Source organism: Mustela erminea, chromosome 6 (genome assembly GCF_009829155.1).
Source record: "Mustela erminea isolate mMusErm1 chromosome 6, mMusErm1.Pri, whole genome shotgun sequence".
In the NCBI taxonomy this organism is placed as follows: domain Eukaryota; kingdom Metazoa; phylum Chordata; class Mammalia; order Carnivora; family Mustelidae; genus Mustela; species Mustela erminea.
Genome location: NC_045619.1, coordinates 15097399 through 15114264, shown reverse-complemented (window position 1 = coordinate 15114264; position 16866 = coordinate 15097399). Strand labels below are relative to the sequence as shown.

The 16866-nt window shown below is 41.1% G+C and overlaps 1 protein-coding gene across 5 annotated transcripts; it reads right to left on the bottom strand.

Moving 5' to 3' along the window:
* Nucleotides 1–732: 732 nt before the first annotated feature.
* Nucleotides 733–15622, bottom strand: MTERF2 (mitochondrial transcription termination factor 2). 5 transcript variants are annotated; one of them, XM_032346489.1, is made up of 4 exons: nucleotides 13656–15622; nucleotides 11776–11898; nucleotides 10924–11011; nucleotides 733–4058 (listed from the first exon to the last, which is right to left on the bottom strand). In XM_032346489.1, the coding sequence occupies exons 3-4, from the start codon at nucleotides 10989–10991 to the stop codon at nucleotides 2843–2845; spliced, it is 1284 nt and encodes a 427-aa protein (XP_032202380.1). In that variant the 5' UTR covers nucleotides 10992–11011; nucleotides 11776–11898; nucleotides 13656–15622; the 3' UTR covers nucleotides 733–2842. The 5 variants fall into 5 exon arrangements, with proteins under 5 accessions (XP_032202380.1, XP_032202381.1, XP_032202384.1 ...); XM_032346490.1 differs by having other exon boundaries at nucleotides 10924–11006; XM_032346493.1 differs by having other exon boundaries at nucleotides 11776–11885.
* Nucleotides 15623–16866: the final 1244 nt, after the last annotated feature.

Sequence of the window (16866 nt, the reverse complement as noted above, 5' to 3'; positions counted from 1 at the left end):
AAAATGAAATCTTGTCAGGTGAGAGTAAGCTACAAATGTATTTCTGTAACCATAAATGCCTCTGGTTTTCCACGCCTGGACCTGAGCACAAGTTTGCTGATGCTGACTATAGGCTTTTTACAAATGAATGGCCACTGAACCCTGCCATACTTTTATACCCTCTTGTTATGTTCATTTTCTTACTCCTCAAAATAACCATTTCATTCCTTTTCTTTCCAGCCCTCCTACACTACTCCGCCCCATTCTACCGCCCTTTGTGAAAAGAGACAACCTGACACGACTCTCCTCTCACACCACTTACTCCATCACGTGCCCGCATCCGTCCATCCGTCCCCCGGACTACAGTCCCTGTTCTGATCCTAAGTCAGTCCCGCTTTCACTTCTTTCACTGTTTTTCCATCTCTCTCTCCTGGGTCATATCCATGAGCATATAAACATCTTTTTTTTTTTTTTAAGGTTTTATTTATTTATCTGACAGAGAAATCACAAGTAGGCAGAGAGGCAGGCAGAGAGAGAGGTAGAAGCAGGCTCCCCGCTGAGCAGAGAGCTGGTTGCAAGGCTTGATCCCAGGACCCTGAGATCATGACCCCAAGGCAGAGGCTTAACCCACTGGGCCAACCAGGCGCCTTACTTTCTTTAAAGAAAAAGTATGCCTAATCTTACAACCTTCATTTTCCTGCTTCCCTTTGCCACATTTTTGAAAAACTTTATAGTCTCTGCCTTAGTCATCTCCTGTTCTCACGAACCCCCCCCCCCCAGGTGCCTTCTTACCTTTCTCATTGCACCAGTCACTCCTGATAGGGCCAACCAGTGATTTCTTTTTGGCCAAATCCATTGGTCACTTATCTGTATCTTAGTTGACCGCTCTATGGCATTCAATATTATTGGCCACGCCCTCTTTCCTCGGGACCTCTTTTGGTCAATTGCTTCCAGCCGTGGCCAGTCACTACTACAAAATCTATAATTTATTTCTGGGCAATCTCATTTAGAGTCTTAGCTTTAAATACCATCATAGATACGTAGATGATCCCGGAGTATCTCTAGTTCTGACCTCACGGTTCCAGACTTTGCCATTTGCCCATTTGACATCTCTGCTCAGCTAGTAGGCATCTCAATGTAAAATAAAAGAAAACTAAGGTAACCATATAAATGTTCCAAACTAGAACACTTCTGAGAGTGGAAGATAAGCACACCACTGATAATTAGGTCAGGACGACAAGCAAACTAAACTCTTTCTGAAGGTCTCCCCCATCACACTTAGAATGCGATCCCATTCCTTAGATGGACGGGGACACTCCTCCTGCCCCAACTGTTGCTGCCATTCTTTTTCTTGAACAAACATTCCTGTTTAACTTTGGGTAAGTGACACCCTGTCTGTGCCTGCATCTCCTCATTTGTAGAACAGTAAATGGTGGTTCTCAGCTCTAAGCGTTCTAAAGCATAACATGCCCAGCACTTAGTAGGTGCTACATGAGACTATTGTTCACTACCCCAAGGAACCAAACAGATTTGAACACTGAGGGTTACTTGCATTTGCTAAGTGAATAAAGACATGGCGTGTATTTTTAATTGGGTTTTCATTACTTAAAAAAAGGCCATGCACACAGGACACAGATGGTGGGAGTGTGAGAGTCAACTGTTTGGTGGTGTTATTTGTTACAAAATTCAAAATCCGCAGCTGGAGGTGAGCCAGTCTTTATCTGGATAATGTTTATCTTGGAACAAGACTTAGAAACAGAAATTTGGAATGCTATTAAAACCGGTACCAACCATCACACATTTTCCCTTTCTGAGCCAGACCTGGATTTTCAGTTTTCTAAAAAAGCTGCTTAATTCAAATGTATATAAATTAGATCACTTCATATTTAAGGAGTTTTACAAAAAATTCCTAAGTTTGTTGTTGGTACTCCTTTGTCATGTCAGGTAAGGGTATGGTTTTTCTTTTCTTTTAAAAAAGACACTTATTTGAGAAAGAGAGCACAAGAGGGGGACAGGGCAGAAGGAGAATATATCCAAGCAGACTTCCTGCTGAGCTTGGAGCCATGAGATCAGGACCTGAACTGAATCCGAGTTGACACCCAACCTACTGTGCTATGGCTTTTCGTAATGCCAACTCCTAAGCAATCCTTTTTCTAGTCACAGGTTTGAACAGAAGTCAGATCACAGTAAATCTGGACTCTATCACTTGGCAGGCCTCTCTAAGCTTGTTTCCTCATCTATAAAATGGGAAAGTATTGATGCACATAAAAGTTCTATGAGAGGAGATGGTCAATTTTAAACTAAACACACAAGCTCTATTCTTTTCGAATGAGAAATTCTTCATTCTCAAAGACACGCATTTATCCCAACCAAGAGATGAAATCAGCTTTATCTAAAAAAAAATGTATTAGAAGTTTGCTAATTTCACCTAATTTGAAGATACAGGTTTCAGACCACAGTAGAATGATGTTTCAGAGCTGGTGGAGAGGAAGAACACTGGGTCTGTGTCCCAGATGAAATGTGCTATATAAATAAAAACATACCCATCCTTTGAATTAAGGGAGTATACTTGGCAATTTCTTAGAAATGATTCACTTATAAAGTTATCACTCTGTTGGGCCGTTACTAGTACAGGAGTTTTCTGAAATAGTTCAAGGTAAAAATTACCAACTTTATTTAAAATGCAGCTTATAGTTTAAAATACAGAAAATATGTCAGAGATTATATACTTAAAGGTAACTTAGACTCAACTCAAGCTAAATAGTTTCTTCAAATTACTAGTGCCTATAAACTGCCTGAATCACTCAAGTCTTCGCTACTTAGCTTCACTCTGCAATGCTGGAAAGCAACAGCAGTCGGCAAGTTACTCTTCAACATTTAATGGTGCCACAGGGTTAAATAATGGCCTTCCTTTCTTGGCCTGAATTTTGCCAAAGTTAGCCTCAAACTCTTTTTTTGTTCCATTTAGATTTCCTAGATGTCCATCCTTTATCCTATAGCCTAGAGAATTCAGTTTCCTTATCCTGTACTGTACTATCTGTGGAGTTAATTCAAGTACCATTGGTGTCTCTTTTATCTGAGCTATGGAAATGCCTTCTTCTAATAATCCCTGAATTCTCTCTTCCAAAACTGGAACGGAATAATATAAAATGGCAGGACATTTCAAAACTAATTGCTTCAAGTCATGATCTGTGCATTTAAAAGTATTTTTAGAGAAGGACATGCTGTTCTGTATACTTCCTGGGCAAAGTTGAAAAAGAAATCCTTTGAGTTTGGATAGAAGCTGGAGAATTTCAGAGTTTGCAAAACCTTGCTCCTGGAGAAATTCTAATGTTTCCTTGATAGCTGCAGAAGAATTTAGCAAAATAAATGGATTCTGGCTTAACAATTTGAGTAACCAAACTTTCATGTTGGCCTCAGAGCCACCTAAATTTAGATAACTCTCCTGGAGAATACTTATCATTTGCTTATTTTTCTCAATAGGATTATGAAAAACATTAGATGCAGTTGTCAAAAATCTGCTAATGACCACATTTTTGAGTCCCAACTCTTGAAAGAACTGAATGTTCAGCCTCTGGGTTTCCTGGTCTTTAACGGTAAAGAAAGATTCTGGAAACTGTTCTATTAACTTGACTAACTCTTGCTCGTTTTTGCAAACCAACTGCCAGAGTTCTCTCTGGGTGTTCAAAGTGGCTGGACTGCAGACTATTGCTTCTGGGCAGCGTTCCAAAATGCTGGCTATAGCAGCTTCATCGGCACCTAGTTGTTGTAAAATGCCTGCAATTTCTTCAACATAGGTTTCCTTCTCAAAAAGTACCCATCCTTTTAATCTGCGAATTTTCCTGACGTCCACTGAAAATTTGTAGAGCTTTTCCACTGTTCTTTTATTTTCTTGGTTTGATTGATGATCAGTTGTATAGATGAAGCATGCTAAAGGGGGTCTGGATTTTGAAGCCAATGGCATCTTTCTGAATGAACACAGCCTGCAGGGCTGCAATCTTAGCAGCAGCTTCCACAGCATGTCTGCAGTCCGTTGGCTAATTCCCACCGTCCTGGGACTCAGAATGTACTCATTGTACCTGTAACAGTGAAAACATAGGTTTTAACATAAGGGGTGTTGACTTTAAGAATGCAAACAGAAATGTGGGTTCTAAGCAGTAGGCACAGAAATTATGTGGATTTAAATTAGACAGGAAAACTGAATTTTGCCAAAGTTAGTCTCAAACTTTTTGTGGAATATTAAATATTCCTCTTAAATAATTTATAAAGTAACTAATATACCTCTTCATAACTTAGACATCTCACACATTATAAACACACTGTCTATGTGAGCTTTGCCACAACCTTGTGAAGTAATATCCATTTTACATTTTAAGAGTTCAAAGATTCAAAGACCTCAAATGTTATTCTGACACGAATTTCCTTTCCTACAACTGTTATGTTTTTCTTTGAGAGAAATGTGTTACTTTTTTTTTTTTTAAAAGATTTTCTTTATTTATTTGACAGAGGGAGATCACAAGCAGGCAGAGAGAGAGGAGGAAGCAGGATCCCTGCTGAGCAGAGAGCCCAATGCGGGGTTCGATCCCAGGACTCTGAGATCATGACCTGAGCCGAAGGCAGTGGCTTAACCCACTGAGCCACCGAGGTGCCCCAGAAATGTTTTACTTCTACAAACACACACACGCAAGGTTTTCCTTCTTCTTTTTTTTTTTTTAACATTTTAAATTTTCAAGTTTATGTTTAGCTGAAGCAAATACTTATTGGGAAGGGGAGTCATCTCTAATACTATATTTTAGAGTAAATATTTCTGCTGAGTAATTATTATCCAAAGTCAATCTGTTTTATTTAAAAGGAGTTAATAAGTATAAACTTGTTTTAAGAGAATTAAGTAAAAATCCTTTTTATGAATCCAAAATTAAACCAAGTCTTAGACAGACAAAGCGAGGAATGCTGTGTGACTGGCCCAGTAGAGCAATGGGCAATCAAATTAAGTGGAATGTGGACCATACTTTTACAACAGTCTAACCAGCTGTCCCCATGTGACAGCTTTAGGTCCCGAGGGATGGCTATACTGTGGGTGATGCCTTATGGACTCTGGCACTATTTTTCGGTTATCTCTGGTAATGTAAACATGCCTACTTTGTTGTTTTAACTTTTAAAGGTCATATTTATTTATCTGAGAGACAGCGCACACAAAGTGGGGGGGAAGGGACAGAGGGAGAGGGAGAGCAGGGAGCCGGATGAGAGAGACAGTCCCAGGACTCTGAGATCATGACCTGAGCCAAAGGCCACCACTTAACAACTGAGCCACCCAGGTGCCCTGTTCTAACTTAGTTGCTGAGAGTGTTAAGTGTTGCATCCCTGCCACAAAAGCATGAACAGTTTAGCTAGTCAACAGCATTCCCTTATTATTTGAAGGTTTGAAGGAAAGTTGAAAAAAAGCCATAATCCAATCTCTGCACTTAATAATGCCATATATATATACAGATATATCTATATAGATATAGATATATCTGTATATATATATGGTATATATCTCATATATACAATATACCAAGGACTTTTCACTTCCAAGCCTGTTCTAACTAATGCAAATAAATCACTATTCTCAAAGGAAACATAACAAGTAACAATGTTCTCAGTTTGTTTTACCATTTGTAATAATAGCTCATTGTTAGTCCCCATGGTGTCCCAAATAATTGTAAGCATAGTTTCTATTTTACTTCTGGTGGTTCAACGAGAGTATTTTTCATATAATTCCTAATACCACTTTCCTTTAGATGATTCCTGATAGCCAAGATATAAATATTAAGCTATTTTAAAATTTCTAAGAGGACCATGGATTTTAACTGGAAGCAGGAGATACTACATAATGAATTGGGTACACACAGATCTAATCTGGAGCCTCACAATCTTGGGCCTCACAACTGTACCACATGCTATAAGAACTGTGGGCTCTGTGGCCAAAATGTCCATGCTCAGTCCTGGTTCTAATTTATGGGGTTATCGTGGGAAAGTTTCTTAGCCTCAGATTAATTTTTTTTTCTTAAGATTTTATTTATTTATTTGACAGAGATCACAAGTAGGCAGAGAAGCAGGCAGAGAGAGAGGAAGGGAAGCAGGCTTCCTGCTGAGCAGAGAGCCCAATGCAGGGCTCGAGCCCAGGACCCTGGGATCATGACCTGAGCTGAAGGCAGAAGCTTTAACCCACTGAGCCACCCAGGCGCCCCTAGCCTCAGATTAATTAAGTGAACAAGTAGTGATCAGAAGAGCACCACAGTAAATGTTCAATAAGGATGACTACTAACAGTACCATCCTTAAAAGGAAACGAAAGTGCATAAATTTTACAGGGATACTTTGAGTCCAATACTTTGCATAAGCCTGGTACATAGTAGCACTCAATAAACAGTTGCCATTACTAGGAAATACCTGGGGCTAAAATTCTTGTACTAATATGATTAATATGACTAAAATTATATTTTAGACAGAAGTACATTATAAAGAGTACGTAAAAATTGTGAAAACTATTTTAAATGCTTTGGTTGTCTCAAATAACTGTTTATAAAAGCAATACATGGGGCATCTGGGTGGCTCAGTGGGTGAAGCCACTGCCTTCGGCTCAGGTCATGATCTCAGGGTCCTGGGATCGAGTCCCACATCAAGCTCTCTGCTCAGCGGGGAGCCTGCTTCCCTCTCTCTCTGCCTGCCTCTCTGTCTACTTGTGATCTCTCTCTCTGTCAAATAAATAAATAAATAAAATCTTACAAAAAAAAAAAAAGGCAATACATTTTCACTAAAGCAAATTTGCCAAATTCTGAAAAGAATAAGGGAGTGGAGTCAAACTATCACTCTCTGCAGATGATATGATACTTTATGTGGAAAACCCAGAAGACTCCACTCCAAATCTGCTAGAACTTGTAAAGGAATTCAGTAAAGTGTCAGGATATAAAATCAATGCACAGAAATCAGTTGCATTTCTCTACACCAACAGCAAGACAGAAGAAAGAGAAATTAAGGAGTCAATCCCATTTACAATTGCACCCCAAACCACAAGATACCTAGGAATAAACCTAAACAAAGAGAAAAAGAATCCGTACTCAGAAAACTATAAAGAACTCATGAAAGAAACTGAGGAAGACACAAAGAAATGGAAAAATGTTCCATGCTCATGGATTGGAAGAATAAGTATTGTGAAAATGTCTATGCTATCTAAAGCAATCTACATGTTTAATGCAATCCCTATCAAAATCCCATCCATTTTTTTCAAAGAAATGGAACAAATAATCCTAAAATTTATATGGAAGCAGAAAAAACCCTGAACAGCCAGAGGAATGTTGAAAAAACAAGCCAGAGTTGGTGGCATCACGATTCCAGACTCCAAGCTCTATTACAAAGCTGTCATCATCAAGACAGTATGGTACTGGCACAAACAGACACACAGATCAATGGAATAGAATAGAGAGCCCAGAAATAGACCCTCAACTCTATGGTCAACTAATCTTTGACAAAGCAGGAAAGAAATGTCCAATGGGAAAAAGACAGTCTCTTCAACAGATGGTGTTGGGAAAATTAGACAGCCATATGCAGAAAAATGAAACTGGACCAGTTCCTTAGATCACATACAAAAATAGACTCAAAATGGGAAAGACCTCAACGTGAAAGAGGAATCCATCAAAATCCTTGAGGAGAACACAAGCAGCAACCTTTCGACCTCAGTCGCAGCAACTTCTTCCTAGGAACATTGCCAAAGGCAAGGGAAGCAAGGGCAAAAATGAACTATTGGGACTTCATCAAGATCAAAAGCTTTTGCACAGCAAAGGAAATGGTCCACGAAACCAAAAGACAGCTGACAGAATGGGAGAAGACATCTGCAAACGACGTAACAGATAAAGGGCCAGTATCCAAAATCTATAAAGAACTTATCAAACTCAACACCCAAAGAATAAATAATCCAATCAAGGAATGGGCAGAGACATGAACAGACATTTCTGCAAAGAAGACATCCAGATGGCCAACAGACACATGAAAAAGTGTTCAACATCACTCAGCATCAGGGAAATACAAATCAAAACCATAATGAGATACCACCTCACACCAGTCAGAATGACTAAAATTAACAAGTCAGGAAATGACAGATGTTGGCAAAGATGCGGAGAAAGGGGAACCCTCCTACACTCTTGGTGGGAATGCAAACTGGTGTGGCCACTCTGGAAAACAGCATGGAGGTTCCTCAAAAAGTTGAAAATAGAGCTACCCTACGACCCAGCAATCACACTACTGGGTATTTAACCCAAAGATACAAATGTGATCTGAAGGGACACACGCACCCAAATGTTTATAGCAGCAATGTCCACAATAGCCAAACTATGGAAAGAACCTATATGTCCATCAACAGATGAATGGATAAAGAAGATGTGGTATATATCTACAATGGAATATTATGCAGCCATCAAAGAAATGAAATCTTGCCATTTGCAATGACGTGGATGGAACTAGAAGGTATTATGCTGAGTGAAAGAAGTCAATCGGAGAAAGACAATTATCATATGATCTCCCTGATATGAGGAAGTTGAGAGGCAACGTGGGGGGGTTTGGGGAGTAAGAAAGGAAAAAATGAAACAAGATGGGACAGAGAGGGAGACAAACCGTAAGAGACTCTCAGTCTCACAAACTGAGGGTTGCAGGGGCGAGGGGGGTATGTAAAGGGTGGTTGGGTTATGGACATTGGGGAGAGTATGTGCTATGGTGAGTGTGTAAGCCTGGGATGATTCACAGACCTATACCCCTGGGGCTTATAATACATTATATGTTAATTTTAAAATATTAATAAAAGAAAAAATATTACTGGAGTGGGAAAAAAAAAGAACAGGGAAGTGGAAAAGTCCTTCACAACTGTTCATATCTGACATACATGTCTGTTTTTTCCTGATTCTTGTCCCTTTTGTTACCATTTTTAAATACATAAAGCAAGGCTACCTTGTATATGAGAACTAGATCTTAAGCTCAGCCTACAATTTGAAATGGTAGGGTCTCAGAATTTTTCTTGAAAATGTCTTCAGCAGGTACTACACTAAAGACTGACATGATGTCTTCCAGTGAGGCCAGCACAGAAAGGGGCTCCTCAGCACTGGAACAAATCCTGGTGTTTGGTTAAGCACCAGATAAAGTTATGTGGCCTAGTGTGGGTTACGCTATACAAAATGACAGATTGGGTAAAGCAGCCCGTCTCACATTTCCTGCTCACACCAGGGTAAAATATTATGTGCTCAGGGAGTTGCCTCACAATTAAAGCTGTCTTGCTCTTTTTTAGTCTCTGATGAGCAAACACAGTTAACCGTGAAAGTGAAGAGCACTAATATTGTGACTCTTCTACAAACAACACAAATTATATATACAATTGATTTGTTATATGCACTCTAAGTATCTAAACTTAATATCAAAACCACTCTATAAAAATTTAAAATGAGTACATGATAGTGGGGACTGATACACCATAATTCTGTAATTTCTTCCCTAGCATGGAGTATTTGGGCTGTTTGTAATACTATTTATCTGCTGCCTATCTGTCTACATTTCATTTCATTTCACTCATTCGTGAATCCCTAGGGGAATTACTGAAAAGATAAGGGAACATTTGAAAAGCCAGGTTGTTAATTTACTGTTCCAGAAAAAATATCTGTTAATCTTGTCACAGGCACTATGACCGATTCATCAGTTTTAATTTTTTTTTAAGGACTTTATTTATTTATTTGACAGAGAGACAGAGAGAAAGCACAAGTAGGCAGAGGGAGAGAGAGAAGCAGGCTCTCTGCTGAGCAGGAAGCCCGATGCAAAACTCAATCCCAGGACCCTGGGATCATGACCTGAGCTGAAGGCAGCCGCTTAACCAACTGAGCCACCGAGGCGCCCCATCATCAGTTTGAATTTTTATATGTGAAAAATGAAAACAATATTAAATTCACTTTCTTCTACTAATGAGGCTGAGCTTAATGACTTATTTTGGCCATCTTTATTTTCTTTTGTGTATTAACTACTCCTGCCTTTTTAATCTGCAATTTTCTGTTTTTCAAGAATGGACTTACATAAACTCTTCATATATTAAAAAAAATATGTTTTTGGTTTTTCTCTAATTCACTTTCAGTTGTTGATGGTATAAAAATTCCAGCATTACCAAAGTGGTTACATTTTTTACTGTGATAAGATATAAATTTTTACCATTTTAACCATTTTAAGTATACAATTCAGTGTTATTAACTATATTCACAATGTTGTACAACCTCTACTACTATTTCCAGAAATTTTTCATTGCCCCAAACAGAAATTCTGTTTCCCTTAAACAATAATTCCCCATTCCCTCCTCCCTCAGCCGTTGGTAACTTCTACTTTCTGTCTTTAGGAATCTGCCTGTTCTTGGTACTTCATGTAAGTGGTCATACAATATCTGTCCTGTTGCGTTTGGTTTTTTTCACTTGGCATAATGTCTTCAAGGTTATTACATAGTATAGCATGTATCACAACAAAGTGGTTAATTTTAAGTGGTCAAGGGTCATAGAAGTTTCCCTTTTCTTGATTCTTACTGCTTTTATGCACTACATGAACAGATAAAAATTCACCCATATATCCTTTTATATTTTTTATTTTAAAAAGTTAGCTCCTTTAATTCACTTGAAATTTCTACTGTGAGCTGAAAGTCTACACATTATCAATAGTTTAGCTATCTCCAAGCACTGTCTTTGAACAATCCTTTCCTTCCCCATGGTCTGTGAGGCCTCCTTTACCACACATTAAATGTAGCTTTTTATTCTATCCAGCCTCTATCCTCACTCTCCCAATATTTTGCAATTTCCTGAATGACCAAGGAGGCTAATTTCTTTGCTGCAAACTTGGCTCCCTCTGCCAGACCATTCTAAAAAAAATCTCTGGGTCAGTGTACTCTTGCATACCTCCACACAATGATGTCAAAGCTCCTCAGCTTGGACCTCCAGCTTCCCCTGACCCCTGCTCCACTCATTCCATGCTCCCGCCTCTACTCTGTACAAAGAAAGGAGAGCAACTCATCACACCAAACGTGAACCTTCTGCTGTCTCCCCTTTCCTACAATTACATCCTTCAGCATCCAGGGTAATCTTTGCTTCTGTACTGATTCCTACCTCTCTGGCCTGAAAACCTCCAGAGCCCCTCTTTCTCATATACTCACTCCTTCAGCTCTATCCTCCTCTCTGGGGCTCCCATCCTTCAGCTCAATGGCTCTTCTCACTGCCACCCTAGCTAAAACCCTATTTTCTCTTACCTTCAGTGAATTTTTTTTTTTTAAGATTTTATTTACTCAACAGAGAGAGCACAAGTGGGAAGAGCAACAGGCAGAGGGAGAGGGGGAAGCAGGCTCCCCGCTGGGCAGGGAACTGATGAGGGGCCTGATTGCAGGACCCCGAAACCATGACCCGAGCCAAAGGCAGATACTCAACCTACTGAGCCACCCAGGTGCCCCATCCTCAGTTAATTCTTGCAGATGCTTCTCTCCAATTCCTCTCCTCCTACTTATATAGATCCCAATAAAGACAATTTCCATGTGATTAGAGCCACTGGGCTCTCTTCCTTCCTCTTTTGAACTCTGTAAGCTTTCAGCATAGTCGACCACTTTCTCCAGGAAATACTCTCTCTCCGGATTTCCAAGACTTCCCAATCTCAGTTCTCTTCCCCTCCCCCCACCCTTGCTACCCTCTCACTTCCTTTTATCTGTCTTCTTTGCAGGCTCATCTTCAAGGCTTGATTCTAGACCCCTCTCCTCCTCTTACCTTACAGTTTCTCCTCAGGGATCCTGTCCTTATCCAGGGCTTCAGTTAATCACTTGGGCTTCTTTCCAACTTCTTCTCAAAATGTGATCTTGTCACCTCCCTGCAATAAACTTTTCAATGGCACTTTAGGACAAAGACATAAAACAAAATAAAAACGCCTTACACCATGGTCTAAAAGGCCTCTGTCTGGGCTCTGTCACCACCCAAATCTGTGCCCCTCCCCTCCAAACCCCCCCAACCCCACCAGCCACACCAGTTCTTTTCAGTCCCTGGTGCTCTGCCTGTTCCCACCACAGGGTCTTTGAAGGCTGAGGGCAGTTCCCCATGCCCAGAGTGCCCCTGTCTAACTCCTAGGACTGAGTACTGCTCTCTCTGGGAAACTTCCCTGACTGTCTTGAATAGATGAAGCCACTTGTCCCTATTACAGGCTCTCATGGCACCATGGACTGCTTCTCTTTGCCACCTGTCATAGCTGCATCTGTTCATGTGTTGTTTCTGTCTCACCCTCCAGGAGAGCAGAGATTTGTCACCACTATGTTCCAATGAATTGCTTCCCAACTATTCACTTCAGGGGCACTGCTGACTCTAGGAGGCACTGCTGGACAAGGAGGACCTTTGCGTGTGTTCTTCCACAGCACCTTCCTCTTAACCCTACTGTAGCACTTGAACTGCTGTAAAGTTCTTCATCCATTCAACCAATGGTTTTTCTTTTTCTTTTTTTTAAGGTCATGCTGTGTTGTCAGGCATTACGTCAGATTCCAGCTCTTCTGCTAAAATGTTTCTTCATAACTTTCAGTCTCAGACCCACTAGAGGACCTGGTGAGAGCCCCAGACTCTCTTTCCAAAAAGAACAAAAAAGAAAAGACCTGTACTCACAATGTTTTGGAAAAGATTTTACTGGGATTCACGGGCACCCTGCAGTCCAGCTATAAACAACCTGTACTAGATTGCAAGCGCTGGGAGGGCAGAGTCTGAGTCCTGTTCTTCTCTCTCCCCTGTACCCAGCAAAGAACTTGGTCCACAGAGGAACAAAATCAGTATTTGTCAACTGAAACTGAATGAACAAATCCAGTTCATGAGGCAACCTAAGGTAGTGTGTAAAACTGTGGTCTGCATGGGCTTAATTCCTGGTCACTGGTTATGTTGGGAAAGTCACATCGCTTCTCCGTGCCTCAGCAGGAGTGTCGGGAAAATGGGGACACTACATCCTGGGTACCTGTTCAGACTAAACTGAGTTAATATCATAAACCACTTACAGAGTACTCAGAAAAGTCACCACAATGACCCACTTTAAAGTTGAAGACACTGATGCAGGTAAAGTAACCGCCCCAAGGTCTGCTCAGCTAACAAGGGGCAGCAGACCTTGGTTTCAAACCCAACAACTTGGCTTCAGAGTACAGCGCTTACCCTTGTCCTACACAGCAATACACTTGGCAAATGTTTGTTAAATCACAACACAAGAAACTCCTGTTTCTTAAGCATTCTTGAAGTGTTAAGTTCACTTCAACAATATGCGCAATATTCATACTTTACACACTACGCTCTACAACATCGGTAACAATTCAATTAAGCTCTACTTTACAACATGCACCATCTGCTGACAGTTTCAAATTAACCGCAATGTGTATAAACAAGTAAAAATGAGGACCAAAATGAAGAAAATCTCGGGGAATGATCGAAAACCACATATCTATCCTGTGGCGCCTGCGCTTTTCCAGAACCTCTGACCTACGACGTCTGGGCATCCGCCCAGGCCGGGCATGCTGAGAGAACTGGCGGGGAGTCCGGTTTCTCGGTGCGCGGCCCCAACCCCTGCCGGTCGGCCGCTGTGTTGCTGGTGAGGCCCACCCCAGGGGAGCGGAGAAAGGGGTGCGACTCACCTGTCCACCCGTGCAAGACGCAGTGAGTCCCGGGTCCCTGGTTCCGTCCTTCCTCCCTCCCCCCGCCGAGGTTTCCCGTGGCCCGCCGTCTTCCCTTGGCCTGGGAACAGGGGTCAGGGTCCCGAGACTAGTGTCCCAACAGGGCCGCGAAGTCCCCTCGGCAGTGTGGTCCCAGGCCCCAGCCTTTCTACCCGCAGCCAATCAGGGCACAGGAGACCCGTGAGCCCGCAGACGCAGCCCAACGCAGCCAATCAAGGTGCGGGACGCAGGCTGCGCGACCCTCACGTTAGGCGGGGCTGCGCGACGGAGGCCGGCCAGCGTGGGAATCAGCTTGCCTGGCAACGGAGCCAGGTGCCGCAATTACACGCCTGGCATTTCCACACCCTTTCCTTACCAGCATTTAGAAAACTTGGGAGTCCCGGTCCTTTTGTCCCTTGGGGTCACTAGCTCATAAGAAAAAAATGTAAAAGTAACTCAGAAGCCGCTGTATCTTTAAGCTATAGCCATTCAGAGCTCCCAAAATAATTCGATGGGTAAAGAACTAATTTACAAAAGAAAAAAAGTGTAGTTCCAAAACAATAAACCTTTGGGAACATATCTAGCCTTCTTGCTGCCCCTTCCACCCGCCCCCAGTAGTCAGCAACTGTGTTATGTCTTTAAACCATCCCCCCACTTCCGTCTAAATACTTGCCTTTTCTGATAAACTGCCCAGTGGTTTACATTCTAATTATCTCTGATGTCAGCCTCATAAACTGCTTTCTCCTTAAAGCCAGTCTCAATGTCTATCCCATTTATTCTTACATTTATCTATCAATCAACAAATATTGATGGTATGCCTATTAAGTTCCAAGCATGTGAAACAGCAATGAGAAGACAGCGGTGGACAAGACAAGGGGGAATAAAGTACATTCCCTGTCTTGAGGGGAGTTTACATGTAGGACAGTGAAGGACAAAGACATTAACAACGGATAACATGATTAATCCCAACTAGAGTTAAATGTTTCCAAAGATAGGTGCCCCCACCCTGCCTAGTTGTCCTATATTCCTGGGTAGAGCTGGGAGTCGGGAAAGCTAGGATTTTCCCAGGCTGGAGATCTCTCCCTTCATATGTTTCATAGCATACACTGTGCACAGTTCTAACATGGCTTGAACACACACCACTGTAATTCTTCCAGACTGCCCCCTCTTTGTGAACCCCTTGTGGAAATTTACAGATTTTTTTTCCTCTGAACAATATTTGGCACATTACAGAAACCCAGGAAATGTTAATTGGAGTCTAGCGTTAATAGTCAGTCTGTGCTCAACAGGCTTTTTGAGATGGCCTGACATTTGCATTTTAATTACATGAAGTAGTAGCAAGAATCCTAGCTCTTTATTTCAAGATCAACTTTGACCTCCAGGACATTCTAGAATGAAATGAGTAGCTAATGTATATGAGGTCTGGGATGCTAGTCAATAACCCTTCTCTTGAGTTATCTTTGTATAAAAATCCTATTATTCATGGCTTTATTGAACACTTTTTCCTACAATACAAGGATCTGGGGCCTGGATTAGCCAAAATGTTTCACTGCATTTAGGAAAAAGGAATTAGAGTAGGATATGAGAAGAGAAGGCAGTTGAGGAATGTAAACTCAAGCACTTTAGAACTGCATGCTGTGGTTAGGAGGAAGGGAGCAGACACGTACACTAGGGTGCTGACAGCTTAGCTTGAACCTGGGCTCCACATAATTATGTAAGGAATAGTAAAATATATGATCCTGTACATTGTAATCAAAACTTGAAACTGATCGATTCAGCTATGCCAACTGTATTAATACATGTGACCTAGTTTTTTCCATTCCAATATTTAGTGATTTTCTAGGACCATGCAATCAGGAAAAGAACCCCTTGGATGGAGAAATGGAGAAAAGAAGCCAGTATTATGGATATTACCTATAAGAAAATTACAAACAGGGGCACCTGGGTGGCTCAGTGGGTTAAGCCGCTGCCTTCAGCTTGGGTCATGATCTCAGGGTCCTAGGATCGAGTCCCGCATCGGGCTCTCTGCTCAGCAGGGAGCCTGTTTCCCTTCCTCTCTCTCTGCCTGCCTCTCCGCTTACTTGTGATCTTTCTCTGTCAAATAAATAAATAAAATCTTTAAAAAAAAAAAAAGAAAATTACAAACATGTTGAAATTGTGGGAAGATCCTGAAGTTTCTAGGCCTTAAAAACATACTGTTATCAGTCTTTTATATCCCAATTTTACTAATTTATTTCAAGTGAATATAAAAACATAAAAACTTCACAAAGGTTCTTTCAAAAAAGTTTGCTTTCCTCAACTCAATTTTTCCAAGTTGTCAGAACAGAACAGGTTTTGTTAATACGATTTCAAGATATATTTCCTGAAATATAAGACCTTAAATCCCTCAACCACCAGCAGCGTTTTCAGAATACTAACCCTTTGGTTGGGAGAAAACACTGTATTCAAACATCTGCTCAATTGAAATATGGTGATACTGGTCTTTCCCTTTCAGTGATTCTTTTCAGTTACAATTTAGACCAAAGTGAAAAAGCCTCCCAAAAAGCCCCCTAAAAGCCAAAATCCCCCTACATGTCAGAGTAAGATATCAGTGTCTATGCTGAAACAATGTTCTTTTACTAAAATATTTATTCACAGTAAAACTAAATCTTTTTTTTTCTTAAGATTTTATTTATTTGACAGAGAGAGACATCACAAGTAGGCGGGGGGGGGGGGGGGGAGTAGGCTCCCTGCTGAGCAGAGAGCCTGATGCAATGTAGGGCCTGATCCCAGGACACTGAGATCATGACCTGAGCTGAAGGCAGAGGCTTAACCCATTGAGCCACCCAGATGCCCCTAAAACTGAATCATTGAGCCACTGGGTGGCTCAGTCTGTTAGGGGTTCGACTCTTGATCTCTGCTCAGGTCTTGATTTCAGGCCCATAAGTTCAAGCCCCACACTGGGTATGAAGCCTTTTTAAAAAACAAAACAAAACAAAACAACACAAAAAACCCCTGAATCTTCTATTCCCCTGATGATGGTCCCCATCATGATGATGGTCCCAGATCTATGAGTTTCTCAATGCTGTACAGTACAATCAGGTCCAAAGGATAGACTGACTGGTAAATACAAGCATCATGAAAAACAGTTAAGATATCACTCCTTATTAACAGTGGCAAAAGAAGAGAGATAATGCATATTTTTTTTCTTTTC